Source organism: Leptonychotes weddellii, chromosome 14 (genome assembly GCF_054177405.1).
Source record: "Leptonychotes weddellii isolate Sample4059 chromosome 14, ASM5417740v2, whole genome shotgun sequence".
Taxonomy (NCBI): domain Eukaryota; kingdom Metazoa; phylum Chordata; class Mammalia; order Carnivora; family Phocidae; genus Leptonychotes; species Leptonychotes weddellii.
This window is the reverse complement of record NC_138382.1, coordinates 22,887,864-22,901,419: the sequence shown is the minus strand read 5'-3', so window position 1 is coordinate 22,901,419 and position 13,556 is coordinate 22,887,864. Positions and strand designations below refer to the sequence as shown.

Here is a 13,556-nt window from a genome sequence, read left to right as displayed (position 1 = left end):
TGCGGTGTAGACTGCACTGTAAGCATTGCATTTGGCAGTGCTCAAGTCACGAGGGACTCTGAAAAGAGCCATCCCTCTGGAGTGGAGGGACAGAAAGCTGACTGCAGGGGTTTCTGGCAAGAAGTGCTGGAAGGGGAACTGTGGGCAACCGAACCTCACACCGTCCCCACCTGGCCCACAGGCCTGTGCACAGATGCTCAGAGGGAGGCCAAACCTGGAGGCTCTGCCTTTCTCCGGTGTTTTGAGAATGCTTTTGAGTCGGGAAAGGGGAGGGAAAAGGAAAAACAAAGTAACTGAGGAACTTTTTCAGCTTTTTTTAGTAAGAAGGGATGAAACTCTAAACTCGATAACAAATATTCTGAGTTCCGGCCTGCAGACACCCTTAGTAACTTTGCTTAGTCTCTCTCTCTCTCTCTCTGTGTCTCTCTTATTCAACAAGGTAGGCTTAAGAAGGGAATTATATAAGCAAATAGAGCATGTGTAGTCTTTTTAACTTGATTGTACAGTTTATGAGAAAGGTTTCTGAAATTTTTTTAAAAACTTCATTGATAAAACTTGACATTTTTGTATGTAGTGTAAAACAACCCACATATTTTATGATCAGCTTTTACATATTGTATGTTATTGCTGATGTGCAAACACTGTTTGTTTTTAGCTTGGAGAGATGCTGTGTTGGTTAGAATGTGAAGAGACGAAGCTGTCTCTGCTGTCAGTTATTGAGAAATAGCACTCCCAACCCCTGGAGCCTTGTAGGTCCCGAAGTAGAGAGAGCGCTTCCCTGCTTTTACCAGCTTGGTCTGAGATAAGCCAGGGCGCAGTGATCTCACCCTGGGAAAGCTCCGAAAGCTCCCAGCAAGGAATGTTTGATTGTCTCTACTCTGAATGTTGTTAACAAGAGAAAAATAAATGGAATTGTTAACTTATTTAGCTACTTCCGTTTCTGTCAGTATGGAGATGAAGTATCTCAAGTATATACAGTAATCTAGGAATAGGCATTTATTTTTATGCTATGTGAATTTCAGGGATTTTTTTTTTTTTTAATGATTGGAGAAAACATTTAAAATGGCATCAGATCTCTTAACAATTACAATTTAAGAGGCATGGGCATTAGGTTGGTATAGAGTGAGGTCAGATGATTCAAAGAGAAAGAACCAGAAATCTTCAGAGAAGTACCACACTTACCTAAAAAGGGAACGGTGGACATAAAGGTAGAGACGCAGGAGGCTTTATGAGAAAATGCGGGAGCAGCTGTTTGTCATTGTTCTCAGTAGAATGCATGGACGGATGTAAAAACAAGAAAAGTTCTAGTGGGAAAACCCCCCAAATCCAATAGAAGTGAAATGAGACTGAGGCCCTATTGTGAGACGATTTGATTGACAGCGAGAGCGACCATGAAAGACAGAGGAAGAGGCTGACAGGCTGCCTCTGAAAGCCAAGTACAGGGAACAGACTCCTCCGCAGTGTGTGCGGTTGCTTCCCGTAGATCCTCTGAGAGTTTGAGGGTCACGGAATTGTACCATATGTAAACAAGCCAAAAGAGTGTTGTTTTTACAAGCTTCAGCCTTGAAGAGATATTTCCAGAACATTACACAGAGGAAAAATACCGATCCTTGCTTAGTCGAGATGTTCCTTTTGCCAAGGGTAGGGTGTGGAAGAACATGGCCTCTGCCGTCAGATTGCAGGATATGATTTCTAGCTTTGTGAGCTTGAAAAACCTGCTTACGCTCCACTTGACTCAGTTTCCTCATCTGTTACAAGGGGATAATAATACCTGGCTTGTAGGAATGTTGAGAAATCCATGTAAAAGCACTTAGAACAGCACCTGCACGTAGCAGCAGAGCAGAGGTTTGTAGGGTGGTGCTACATGGATGCTCCTGCACGGCGTCCGTCGCGTGACTCCTGCTAAAGGCCTTACACTTCTTGAAAGTAGGAATCTATTATAATTTTCTAAATTTTTTTTAAGTGGGGGAAGAATACAGATGTTGGACATCTGGACATATACCTGGAAATGGCATTATCAACTGACAATAAGGATTTCTGTAATGCCTTCTGTGTCAAAGACTTACATATTTATAAATATTGTCAGCAACTGTAAAACTTAAAGCTTGAATTTACTACAGAAGAAAAATTATTACAACAAACATACCTACTTTATACCAGGAAAAAAAGAAAACATTTATGGGTGGTTAAAATCTATCTTAATTAAACTACTCAATCAACAACTGTTAAGACTTGTCAGATGTATCCACAATAAATTTACCCAAATTGTCTATATTATATATCTGAAATATGTTTCAACTGTAGATAGTATTAAATTTCCCGAGAGCTCTTCTTTTCCACGGTACTAAATATGTGACACACGGGTGGTTTCCTGTCGGTAGGACAGCCCCTATTCTCTCCCATTAGCCATATTGACCTCAGGCAAGAGACCTGCTTTCTCTGAGCTCCAGATGTCTCATGTAGAGAAGGGCTGTAGCCCCGTTTATCTCATCAGATCCTGAGATTAAAGCACCCAGCCCATAATAAGCCAAGTTCTCTTTCCTGATCCCTCCTGCTCCATTCCTTTCTACTGGACTACATATAGTCCCTAACTCCCAAATGAGAGAGTAGTGAATAGAAGATTCCATGAATTTCCTTGTTCTTCATTGTGACTCCCCTCTCCCTCATACACAGCTGACACAGTGCCTTCGATGTTCAGTGAGTTTTACTGATTAGAGGTATATTCATTTTGAAAGAATAAAGACTGAGTGGGAGGAGGGTCAAGAATAAGAGCTTTCAAATCAGACGTACTTGAGTTTTGAAATACAGCCCAACCATCTGCTGGCTTTTCAGCCTCTGTCAAGTTACCAAACCTCTCTGTGCCTCAGTTTCCTTATCCATAAATTGGGGCTGACACCTCAGGACAGTTGTAAGGATTAATTTCCTATACATAAAGCCCTTTTCACAGCATCTGGCACATAGTATTCCTCAGCAAGTTATCACTGCCTTGTTACTGGTGTAAACAGTCTCCTGCCTCACTGTTACCTCCCTCTTGTTCTAATAGGACAAATATATCATGGAAATTTGTAACAAATTGGAGTATGTGGAGGTTGTAGAACCATAGTCCACTGGTTTTCATGCATCAGTGAATTACTCTGGTTTACATAATAATTTATTCAGAATGAGAATCTCAAAAAAACTAACATTTCTCTATTCCTTATGCCTCCCCCTTTTTGCAAAGAAAGTTATATTTCAAAAAAAACTACGTCTGTCTCTTCATTTATTCCATTTTAATCTCATAGTTTGATATCCTAAAAACTGGAGATGTTGTAAGAGATTGATGCTATCTTTACTCCCTCATGATGATGTACATATACTATTACAATTTTTTTCCTTGACCAGAATTTAAAAGCCTAATTAAAAAAAAAAAAAAGTGATCTTTATGATAGTAAATTTAAAATAACAGAAATGGGGCGCCTGGTTGGCTCAGTTGGTAGAACGTGCAATTCTTGATCTCAGGGTTGTGAGTTCAAGCACTGTGTTGGGTGTAAGGATTACTTAAAATCTTTAGTAAAAGGGCGCCTGGGTGGCTCAGTCGTTAAGTGTCTGCCTTCGGCTCAGGTCATGATCTCAGGGTCCTGGAATCGAGCCCCACATCGGGCTCTCTGCTCCGCGGGAAGCCTGCTTTTCCCTCTCCCACTCCCCGGCTTGTGTTCCCTCTCTCGCTGTGGGTCTCTCTCTGTCAAATAAATAAAATCTTAAAAAAAAAAAAAAAAAAAAAATCTTTAGTAAAATAAAATAACAGAAATACCTTTGTAAACAATATAGGAAGACCTTGTTATCATTGAGTACAGATCATTCTTTTTGATACCCTTCTTGATATTCCAGTATATGAACATACCATTATTTATTTAATCATTACTTATTAATGGACTAGCTACTTTCAAATATTTGGTATATCAGTATCCTCCAAAACTTTTTTGCTCTCATATTCTTCCCTCAAAATGTAGAAAGCCCATATATCTCATATATTTTTAAGTTGGTATCTAAATTTTTCATCGAAATTGCAAAGCATATAATCCCTTAGTTTTTTTTTAAATAAATGTTGACATTTCAAAATAAAACTTACCAACGCCTTAAACGTATCAAATGAAATTAATACGTCACTACTTTATCATACACACTACCATTCATTTACAGCTCCGTAATAGGCAGAAATTTTACATCATTTTACTTTCCTCCTTGAATTCCTTTGTTTTACTTCCATCTTAAGTTGGTATGTTTTTATCATTATATATTTCAAGCATTTTAGGGGCGCCTGGCTGGCTTAGTGGGTAGAGCATGTGACTCTTGATCACGGGGTTGTAAGTTCGAGCCCCACTTTGGGTACTGAGATTACTCAAAAATAAAATCTATTTTAAAAAAAAAGATTCAAATTCAAGCATTTTATTGATCAGCCTATCCTCCTTATCATAAACAAAAATATTTATATAAATTGGATTTTTTAAGCTTTTTATCAAAATGTAAAAATTTCTTCTAAATTGGGTTTTTGCATTAGAATATATAAATCAAAACAAATGTAACAATTTTTCATTAAAAATTAGTGAAAGAGATTTTTATTTTTATGCTTACATACTGAAAATGACTGCCATTTAATGAAATAGATGGGATTTTCCCCATGCAGTCATGTATTTTTGGATCAATACTACAGGAATGAAACAGTGTTCCTTATCATTTATATTCCAGATCTTTTTTGTTTTTATAGTTGGTAAACATCAAGAAACCCCAGTAGTCTTTATGACAGCATATTAAAAATAATAGATATGCTTTCTTTGGAAATGGAAGATGTATTACAACAGTGTCACTCAGTTATTGCCATTCCTTTTTAAACTAAATGACCAAAAATCACATAGTAATGAATCATCAGGAATTATCTGTGATGAACATCAGCTATCAGTGTAATTTTACGAAAGCTAAAAATTTGGAATTTTTATTAGATACCAGCATGTCGTTTGCCTTCCTGCCTCCTCAGGTTTTTTCCCAGAGCCATGTACCACATTAAGATTTGGATGAGTAGGAAACATGCCTCTCTTTTATAAAATAGGAGGAGGACTGTGAAAGGAAGACCGGTGTGCCTCCTGAGAACCAGCCCAAAACCTTGGCCACAGAGGCATTCTCTGAAAGAATCCAGGTAGACATGAGGCACTGCAGTCAAGTCCCCTAAAGCTCCCTGTCTGCTCATCCTGTTCAGTTGGCTCAGGAATACACGTACCCAAGTTTGAAGACCACTGTTTATGTCAAACACCACCAGGCATATTTGCCTAGTTATTTCCTCAGGATAAATTCCTAGTCAGTAGAATGATAGGTTAAAAAGTACGCACCTTCTGACAATGATGCCGGCAATGCGAACAGGATTGTTGACCACCCCAGAGAGTCCTGTCTGCTTCCACACCCTCACTTCATGGGAATAGTCTTTTGCCCATTGGCCATTATTCTCTGTTGAAGTCTCCTGTTTTTCACATGTTTTCATCTGTATTTCTTCATGTTTCTATCTATATATTTTTAATGAGGGTATTCATCTTTGTTTTTCTCTTTCCACATAGAAATCCATTCGTGCTTTGTCAAATGTGTTCTGTCCTTCACCACCACCACTCCAGTTTATCATTCTTTCAGCCTCATTTACAATTTGTTTTGCCATATAGACAGTTTGTTGCTTGTTTGTTTTAGTAGTTTCATCTAGCCAACTCTTAGGTGATTTCAAGTCATGCTTATAGAGTTTTATAAATTTCATGTTCTTCCCCCAGATTACATAAAAATTCATCCATGTTTTATTTCTAGTGGGTTTACTTTTTTACATGCACATTTTTATATGAAATTTCTTCAAGTATGATGAGATTTATTTTTTTATATAGGGGATGTAGTAATAAGACTATTAGTACTGTTCTTAGAAAAGAGTGGTTTCCTAACATGTTGGGACAAATATATAGATACAAATAGAACTCATCTACTAGAGAACTGACCTTATTTTTTTTCTCATTTTCTTCTCAATCTTTTTTCAATAAAAGATCATTAAGATGGTTGAAGTCTCCTTTGACTACCATCCCAGACCCATTCCTTCGTGTCCCCTCCACCCCAGAGGCATCTGTTATTATGAGTTCAGATGTTCTTCCAGTTCTTTTTTTAAACTTACATATGTACCCTTTAACATATGTATCCTTGATGATAATCTAAGTTGAAAATGCACATATGCTATGACTTAACAGGTTGACTTCTAGATACACAAACTATAGAATCTCTCATACATGCTCAAGGAGATTCAGACAAGAATGTTCACTACAGCACTGTTTATAATAGCAAAAAACCAAATGCAATCTAAATGCTCATGTGCTAGTAATGGATAATATATTCTGTATTCATAGATGGAATACTGGAAAGAAAATAAAACTAAATCTCTATATAGCAATATATATAAATTTCAAAATCACTTCATTAAATAGATATCTTTAACGCATCTGGATTGTAAAGTACGAGGTGTAGTGATCTAAACTTTTTGTCCCTGGAATGATAAGTCTATCCTCAATGCTTTGGGCAGTCCAGAATATCAAAGATTTGTTGCCTGTAGACCACTCAAGGCTCTAGGGTATAAATACCAAAGGAGAGTGCTTTGCTTCTTCCTGATATCACTCATTTTTCACTGTAAATTGACTATCTAGATGGTCTGCTTCAAAAAGGTTGCTTCTGGGGGGCATAAGTTTCTATTTGCATACTTAGTATGATTGCTTTAGTAAATGTGGACAGTTAAGCAAAATGAATAAAATAAAAGCCATTTATACTTCATTCTGGAGCATAACTACTATTTAGGTTTGAGAAATAAAGTCTTCCCATGTTTTCACATCAATGTACTAACAATGGCTAACATTTCCTGAGTACTTTGCTATGTGCCAGCTACTGTTCAGTTGCTTTACCTGCATCAGTGTATTTAATCTTCAGAATAACTCCAAGGGGGTAGGTGTAATAGCTCACATTTTACAGATGAGGAAAATGAGGCACCAAACATTTGACTGATGGGATTTTTCATTTGTTTGTTTTTAATTTTTAATAGTTTTTTAAGTAGGCTCCATGCCCAGTGTGGAGCCCAGGGCAGGGCTTGAACTCACCACCCTGAGATCAAGACCTAAGCCGAAATCAAGAGTCAGACGCTTAACCAACTGAGCCACCCAGGTGCCCCTTTCATTAGTTTTTATGAAAATACTATTTGTGTGGTTTTATAACCTACTTTTTATATTATTAATTATCCTTTTATGCAAATCTAGTATTCTGTTGTGTCCGTTATATACTTAGTCATTCATATCACAAGTTTTGAATGTTTAAGTTGTTTGCATACTTCAATTATTATAAGATTTCTATGAATATTCATTTAGCAAAATTCCAACCCACTTCTCTCCTTCTGATCTTCCTTCAACTTGGTGATCAAAAATTGTTTTAATTTGCATTTCTTTGATTACTCATTGATACTAAATGTTTTTTATATATACTCAATGCTTTCTTTATCCTCTTCCATATATCGCTTTTTATTTTCCCAGCTGTATATTGGTGTTCATCTTTTCTCTATTGACTTGCTTTAGTACTAAGCATAGCAAGCCTTTCTCATAGGTGGAGGTGGTGTGCTTAGGTAACTTCCCCACCCCAAAATTTTATAAATATTCACTACTTCTTATACTTTGATGCTCTTATATTTAATTCTGTAATTCATTTGGAATTGGGTGGAGAGGAAGGGTATGTTGTGGGAAAGAAAACTAACTCTCCCCTCCCTCCCAAAATCACTTATTTGACACAGTACCAGTTATTGAACAATCTATACATCATCGGTTAGAAATGCAACCTTTATTATATACTACTTTCTGAAACATAATCACTTAGGAATTTCTCAGTTTTGTTTCATTGATCTATTTGTTTACACTCCAGAACAAAACTTAGTAACTCTTCCGTAGTATGGTTTTAATTAGTAATCCACATTTCTGTCCTTTACCTGTAAATATAATAAATTTCCTATTTTTCATTTCTGTCAATAAGTTATTGCTAGAATGTCACCATTCACGGGTTCATATCTGCAAAGTAATGATACAAGATATTTATTTCTAACCAAAGAATTTGTTGCAATCTATTCTATGTGGTTGTAAGTGAAGACACTGATGTATGCAAAGCAGAGGTTTCGAAAAGTCCACCTGGCCCTCTGCACCAACGTGGAAATAGTGATTAGAATGATGTCACTCTAGCAACCTGCCTGCATTTAGAAAGAATTTTGACTAGGTTTGTGTTTAATAGACCATGTTCCTTACATACCTTCTTTATATCTAGCCTTGCTTACTCAATTCAAAATAAGTGACCAATACCAGTGTGAAAAGTTTCTGTAAATAATTAATAATAAGAAATAATTTTATGGCTTTTGTGATAAAGTGAGGCTTGTTTTATTTATGTTGGGTTTTGTTTTTTCCCCCCCTCTAGGTAGCCTTTCCAGTAAATATATGACTCAGGGAAAAGCCTCAGCGAAGAGGACCCAGCAGGAATCATGAGGGAAGGAAAAAATGCAGCACTCTAAATGGCCACTCAGGCGTTCCTATTCACTTTGAAATTAGGTTCATTTCACAGGACACAGCAGCATAGATCAGGCTTCAACTTAACATTTAAGGGAAATGTCAGATTTTTTTTAACTTAATGAAATTGTTAATGAGGAAAAATAAATTTAATACACTCTCACGTACCACAAATCCCCACAGATGTAAGGATTTTAAGAGAAAGCCATGATGTATGTATTTAAGCCAGGTTTTATTTTTTTTTTAAGCCAGGTTTAAAAAAAAAAAAAAAAGTATAACTGTGGGCCAGTATTCAGTGAATACAATTTCATGGTTTTTAATTCTTTCAAAGCACACTGAAAGGGGTGTGCTGATAAACCCTGAGTAAATTAACCCGTTTTTTCACCTACAAATCCCTTTTTTGTTTTGAAGAGGGGAAATTATATTTATTGTTTACTGAATCCTTGTGTGAAAGCATATCAAATATGTGTGAACTGCTACTACTGTATTTACAATTTACAAACCTTATTTTATTGATATTTGTAGAAGTGACAACGCGAACATGAGTACCTATTTATGCGAGCCTTCTGTGGGTAAGCAGCGCCACCGAGGGGCTCTGGGGTTTTTTCCCTCTCTAATTTTAAGTAAGTTGACATAGAATTCCTATACTCATAAAAATGAAGTAAGGAAAACAAGTAGTCCTGTTTGCTGCTAAAAACATTTTCAAAGGAAAAATGACAAAGTAGAAGTGCTTTTTACTTTTTATGATACTCAGAAATTAGGGTGGAGAACTTTTAAAAAATCCCTGAGGATTAAAGAGGCCATCTCTGCCAATCACAAATTTGGTTGGTGTCATTTTGGGTCTGACTGGAGCCTCCTGGAACTGTTTCTCTAACTCCACAAGCCATCCAGAAGTAGTATGTGGTCAGAACTATGCCTTGGTTTATTTATCATTTTGAAATAAAATCAGAATTTCAACCTGTAATTTTATCCACATTACTTTCTAGCCAGAGTCCTAAATTTCATGAGGAAACCAGATGAAGGACTGAGGGCAGTACAGGTCTGCTCTTTATCTCATGCTCCCTCTGCTTGTGCTCATGGGATCTGCTGTTCATTGACCCCACTGTGTGCCAAGCACTGGAAAGGAATGCCCACAGGAGAGGTACAGGCTTGGTGGGATGAAGACAGAGAAGGATGGGGAGGGTGTTTGCTGGGCAAGCGTTCCCAGGTAGGAGAGGGCTCAGAAAATAACACCTGTGAGCCCTTCTTCTCACCTACTTGAAGACATACTCCAGTTAAAGAAGAATCCTATCAAAATTACGTACAGAATTTGGGAAGTTGTGGTAGAAAGGATTAGTGATCGTTCCTTACTCAGTTTGGATGAACCCAAACTCCTCAATTAACCGCATGAATTATGTACCCCGGGCAGAAGCTGCTCTTCTGATTTCTCTTGCCTTCAGCATGAAAATGAACTTGACTGGGCACGTAATTCTTGTCACACTTTCTTTGGAAAGCCTATTAATGCTGTCTTCTGGCATGATAGCAGAAATCAGAGGCCTCCCTTGTAGATTTTATTTTTATTTACTTCCGTGTTTACTTATCCCTGTAAGTTTTGTGTCCGTGACTTTTGTCTAAAACAAAAGCGAATCCCATGTATCTCCCTAGCCCAGTTTGGTTTTTTGGTTGTTGGTTTTTTTCAACTTGGGAAAGTATGTTCTTAAATTTTTTTTTTTCTCAAAAATACTTTTTTTTTTCTCAAAAATACTTTTTTTTTTTTTCAGCATTTCTCTATCATCTTTTTCCTTCACCCTAGGAAAACTCAAATTTAATCTCTACATGACTAGCCGGATTTTTGATGTCATTTTGCTGTTTTCTGTCTCACATGAATTTTGTCATTTCATTTCTAATCATCCTCAATGTACCTCAGCCACCTTCCCTTTTCCTCTCATTCAAGTTTATTGTTACTATCTTCCTTTTCATGGAAACCATGTTTCCTTATATCCTTTTAAGAATGTTAAAAAGCTTCCTACGTTTTATTCCAATTCCTGTGGTAGATTTCAGTCCCTCACACTGATCAATGGGACAGTGACCAGTGTTTGCCAGACCTGGGGAATGGATGACCCTTGACTTGGGCACTGGTCACAGCCCCTTTTCAGCGCCCCAGCCAGGGGACAGGTGCATCTGCTCCATGCTGAGGCCAGCTTCCAGGGTGTAGTTATCGTTCAAATGCAGCTGGCCTGTCCCTCCGCAAGCTCCACAGATGCTCCACTAGCACGATTTCCTTTCCTCTTTCTCCCAGGAACAAACAAGAAAATGAAATCTATTCTTACAGCCCCAGTCTACACTTTCTAATCCCTTGCTCAGTGTGTACAGTATCAACAATGTGCACACTTGGAGATGTTACTAAAATGTTCTGACATAACTTCAGTTTACTTTTCATTTTCAAATGTGTTTCACAAATGATTCTATTTAAAAAAAAAAAAATCTTTCCTGAGTGGAAAAAAATCCTGACTTAGATAGGTCAATAGGGTTCATAGTGTTACAGGCAAAAAAAAAAAATTGTTCAGAACAGAATTCAACAAACTCCCATAAAACTGTAAAGATGTGCTCAGTGTTTTTTTTCTTTGAAAGTAGGCATGTTTGGACAACAGCAGTCAAGAATTCAGCACACTTCCCTGGGTGGAATTCTAGACTTGATTCGGGTCTCTGGTTCTGTCAGTTTTCCTGCTGAGAGTGTGGCAATCCCCCTAACCTCATGGCAGTTCAGTTTCCGTGCCTATAAAATGGAAGTCACCCCTGCCCTTTCACAGAGTAGTGAGAAGCAAGTGAGGTCTTAACTAGGAAAAACACTTTTTTAAATGCCTAAGCCCTGAAACTAAGGCCCAAAGTGCAACACTGAACATTTCCCTATTTTAAGCTTTTAACCCATTGGTGGAAATCTAAATGTGGTTACAGTTACCACACCCAACTCATGACACCCTAGGACAGCTGCTGTCCTGAGATAAGGGAGCCCACATATTTCTTACACAGTCATGAAAACCTAAGGCCAATTTATCTCGGGGACGTGCACCAGTTTCAGATAGTATTAGGTATGCCTGACCCACTAACAAGTAGATTATGTGACTTATCACTCACATGCAAAACAGCCAACCAAGTTAAAAACTGAGTAGTGTGTATTAAATAGATGAAAGAATTAAACATACACATGGCGGATCCTGAATCACGAAATTTAGGACTAGATTTTTAAAACGCACTTTTTTTCTAAAGCACTATACTAAAAGGCCAGAGTTTATGCATCATTTTTAAACTAGCCGTCCCAATACTCAGCCTAAAATTGTGAGGCTACCATGAGACAGTGTGCCCAAGGGTGCTTTTGAAAACTATACAGTGCTACATAACTACATAACAATATTTCAACAATTAAGAATGATACATGGCATCTTTTTTTTTTTTACATTTTATTAACACACTTTATTTCTTAGAGCAGTTTCAGGTTCACAACAAAATTGAATGGAAAGTGCAGAGTTTCGATATGCCCCTGTCCCCACCCAAGTCCAAATACTCCACTATCCACATCCTGCTCCAGGGTGGGGTATTTGTTACAACTGATGAACCTATGTGGACACAACATTATCCCCAAAATCCATTGTTTACATTAGGATTCATTCTTGGTGTGATATGTTCTATGGGTTTGGACAAATGTATAATGGCATGTATATCCACCATTGTAATATCAGTTTCACAATATATGACCTCTTTAAATATCCATGAACAACTAGCAACGTTTACTGAGTTGTAGTACTTAGCTAGGTGCCATACACTCGTCTAAGAGCCTTTCATTTAATCTTCACAGTGTCTGTAGGAGGAAGGGCATGAGAAGTAAAACACCTTGTGCCAAATCACCCAGCTAGTCAGATGAAGCCAAGACAAACCCACCATACTACCATCTCCTAATCTCACCCTTTCTTTTGGGTTAAGCCGGGTTTAGAGGCAAAAATAACCATTCTCTTAGTGTCACGGAGTTGTATTTCAGTAGTAGGGAGACCCAACTACTTAAGGGGATTTTGAACTCTCCAATCCTGTAGGTTTTAGGGGATGAAAGATAAACTGGGCTCTAAAACACACTTCACTGATAGTTCTTTCCACATTGAAACACTGAGCAAGAGTCTATCCTCCCCAGCACCACCCCACTGAACCTCCTTTTCCCTTTACCTCTAGCACCGCCACGAGAAAAGCCTCCTGTCCTTCGGTTCTCCTCCTCCCGACTGCTAACTTCATTCTTTCCTGGGCTCTCCATTTACCAGGCTACCTATGCATGCCTGGTATAATGCCTGGTGCTTAGGTGTATTTGCTGAATTAACAAGCAGAATTAAAAGGCAGAAGCCCCTGAGCAGCCATGACAAGGTCTGACAAACAACAGGTGTTCGATCAAGCTTATTCGACGGTTCACGCTATGAGTGTTGACAGAGCTGCCCAATCACATCCTCGGACTGTTTGGGTTCCAAAGTCGGCACCTAAAAGCGAAAGTTACATTAGCACCATCCTCCAGTATCCCTTGCAGTAGAGCATGTGGTGAGGCGGGGGTCCGGGGGTGTCTGAGCTGTTTATTTCACGAAAATGCGGTAAGTCTATGCTCTTTAAGAACTGCCTAGCTCGACCAAAAAGGAAGACAAATGTATGTACCTGGGCCTCGGAATCTTTCTGCTTTGGAGAGCACCAGCTCTCGTGCTCAGCGTTCCTCTGCAGTGACGCCGCACCCTTCCCAGGGACAGGTCGTGGAGCGACACGCCTCCAGAGTCCACAAGGCCGCAGTCACTCCACGTGCCCAAACCCCACTCCGCACGACGCGCGGAGGTAGTCCTAGCGCAGACGACCTTGCGCCTCCCTCCCCCACGCACCTCCAAAGCCCCGGGCCATTGCGCCCCCGCGTCACGTGCCTACGGCCCGAGCGCCGCGCCCCGCCCTCCGCCCGTCACTCACGCGGCCCGACCAATGGCAATGGCG

General features: G+C 38.8%; 1 protein-coding gene and 1 long non-coding RNA gene across 8 annotated transcripts in view; one reads left to right on the top strand and one right to left on the bottom strand.

Moving 5' to 3' along the window:
* TUT7 (terminal uridylyl transferase 7) overlaps positions 1–9,537 on the top strand; it is a 62,054-nt gene extending 52,517 nt beyond the window's left edge. For all 7 annotated transcript variants that reach the window (XM_006742347.3, XM_031037978.2, XM_031037971.2 and 4 more), the window contains one exon: positions 8,485–9,537. In XM_006742347.3, coding sequence (XP_006742410.1) covers positions 8,485–8,552 — 68 coding nt within the window. In that variant the 3' untranslated portion in view covers positions 8,553–9,537. The remainder of the gene's footprint in view (positions 1–8,484) is intronic.
* A 2,456-nt stretch (positions 9,538–11,993) lies between these two features.
* On the bottom strand, positions 11,994–13,481 carry LOC145716999 (uncharacterized). Its single transcript, XR_014139959.1, has 3 exons — positions 13,236–13,481; positions 12,765–13,066; positions 11,994–12,408 (listed from the first exon to the last, which is right to left on the bottom strand). It is a non-coding gene; the product is annotated as an uncharacterized LOC145716999 (long non-coding RNA).
* Positions 13,482–13,556: the final 75 nt, after the last annotated feature.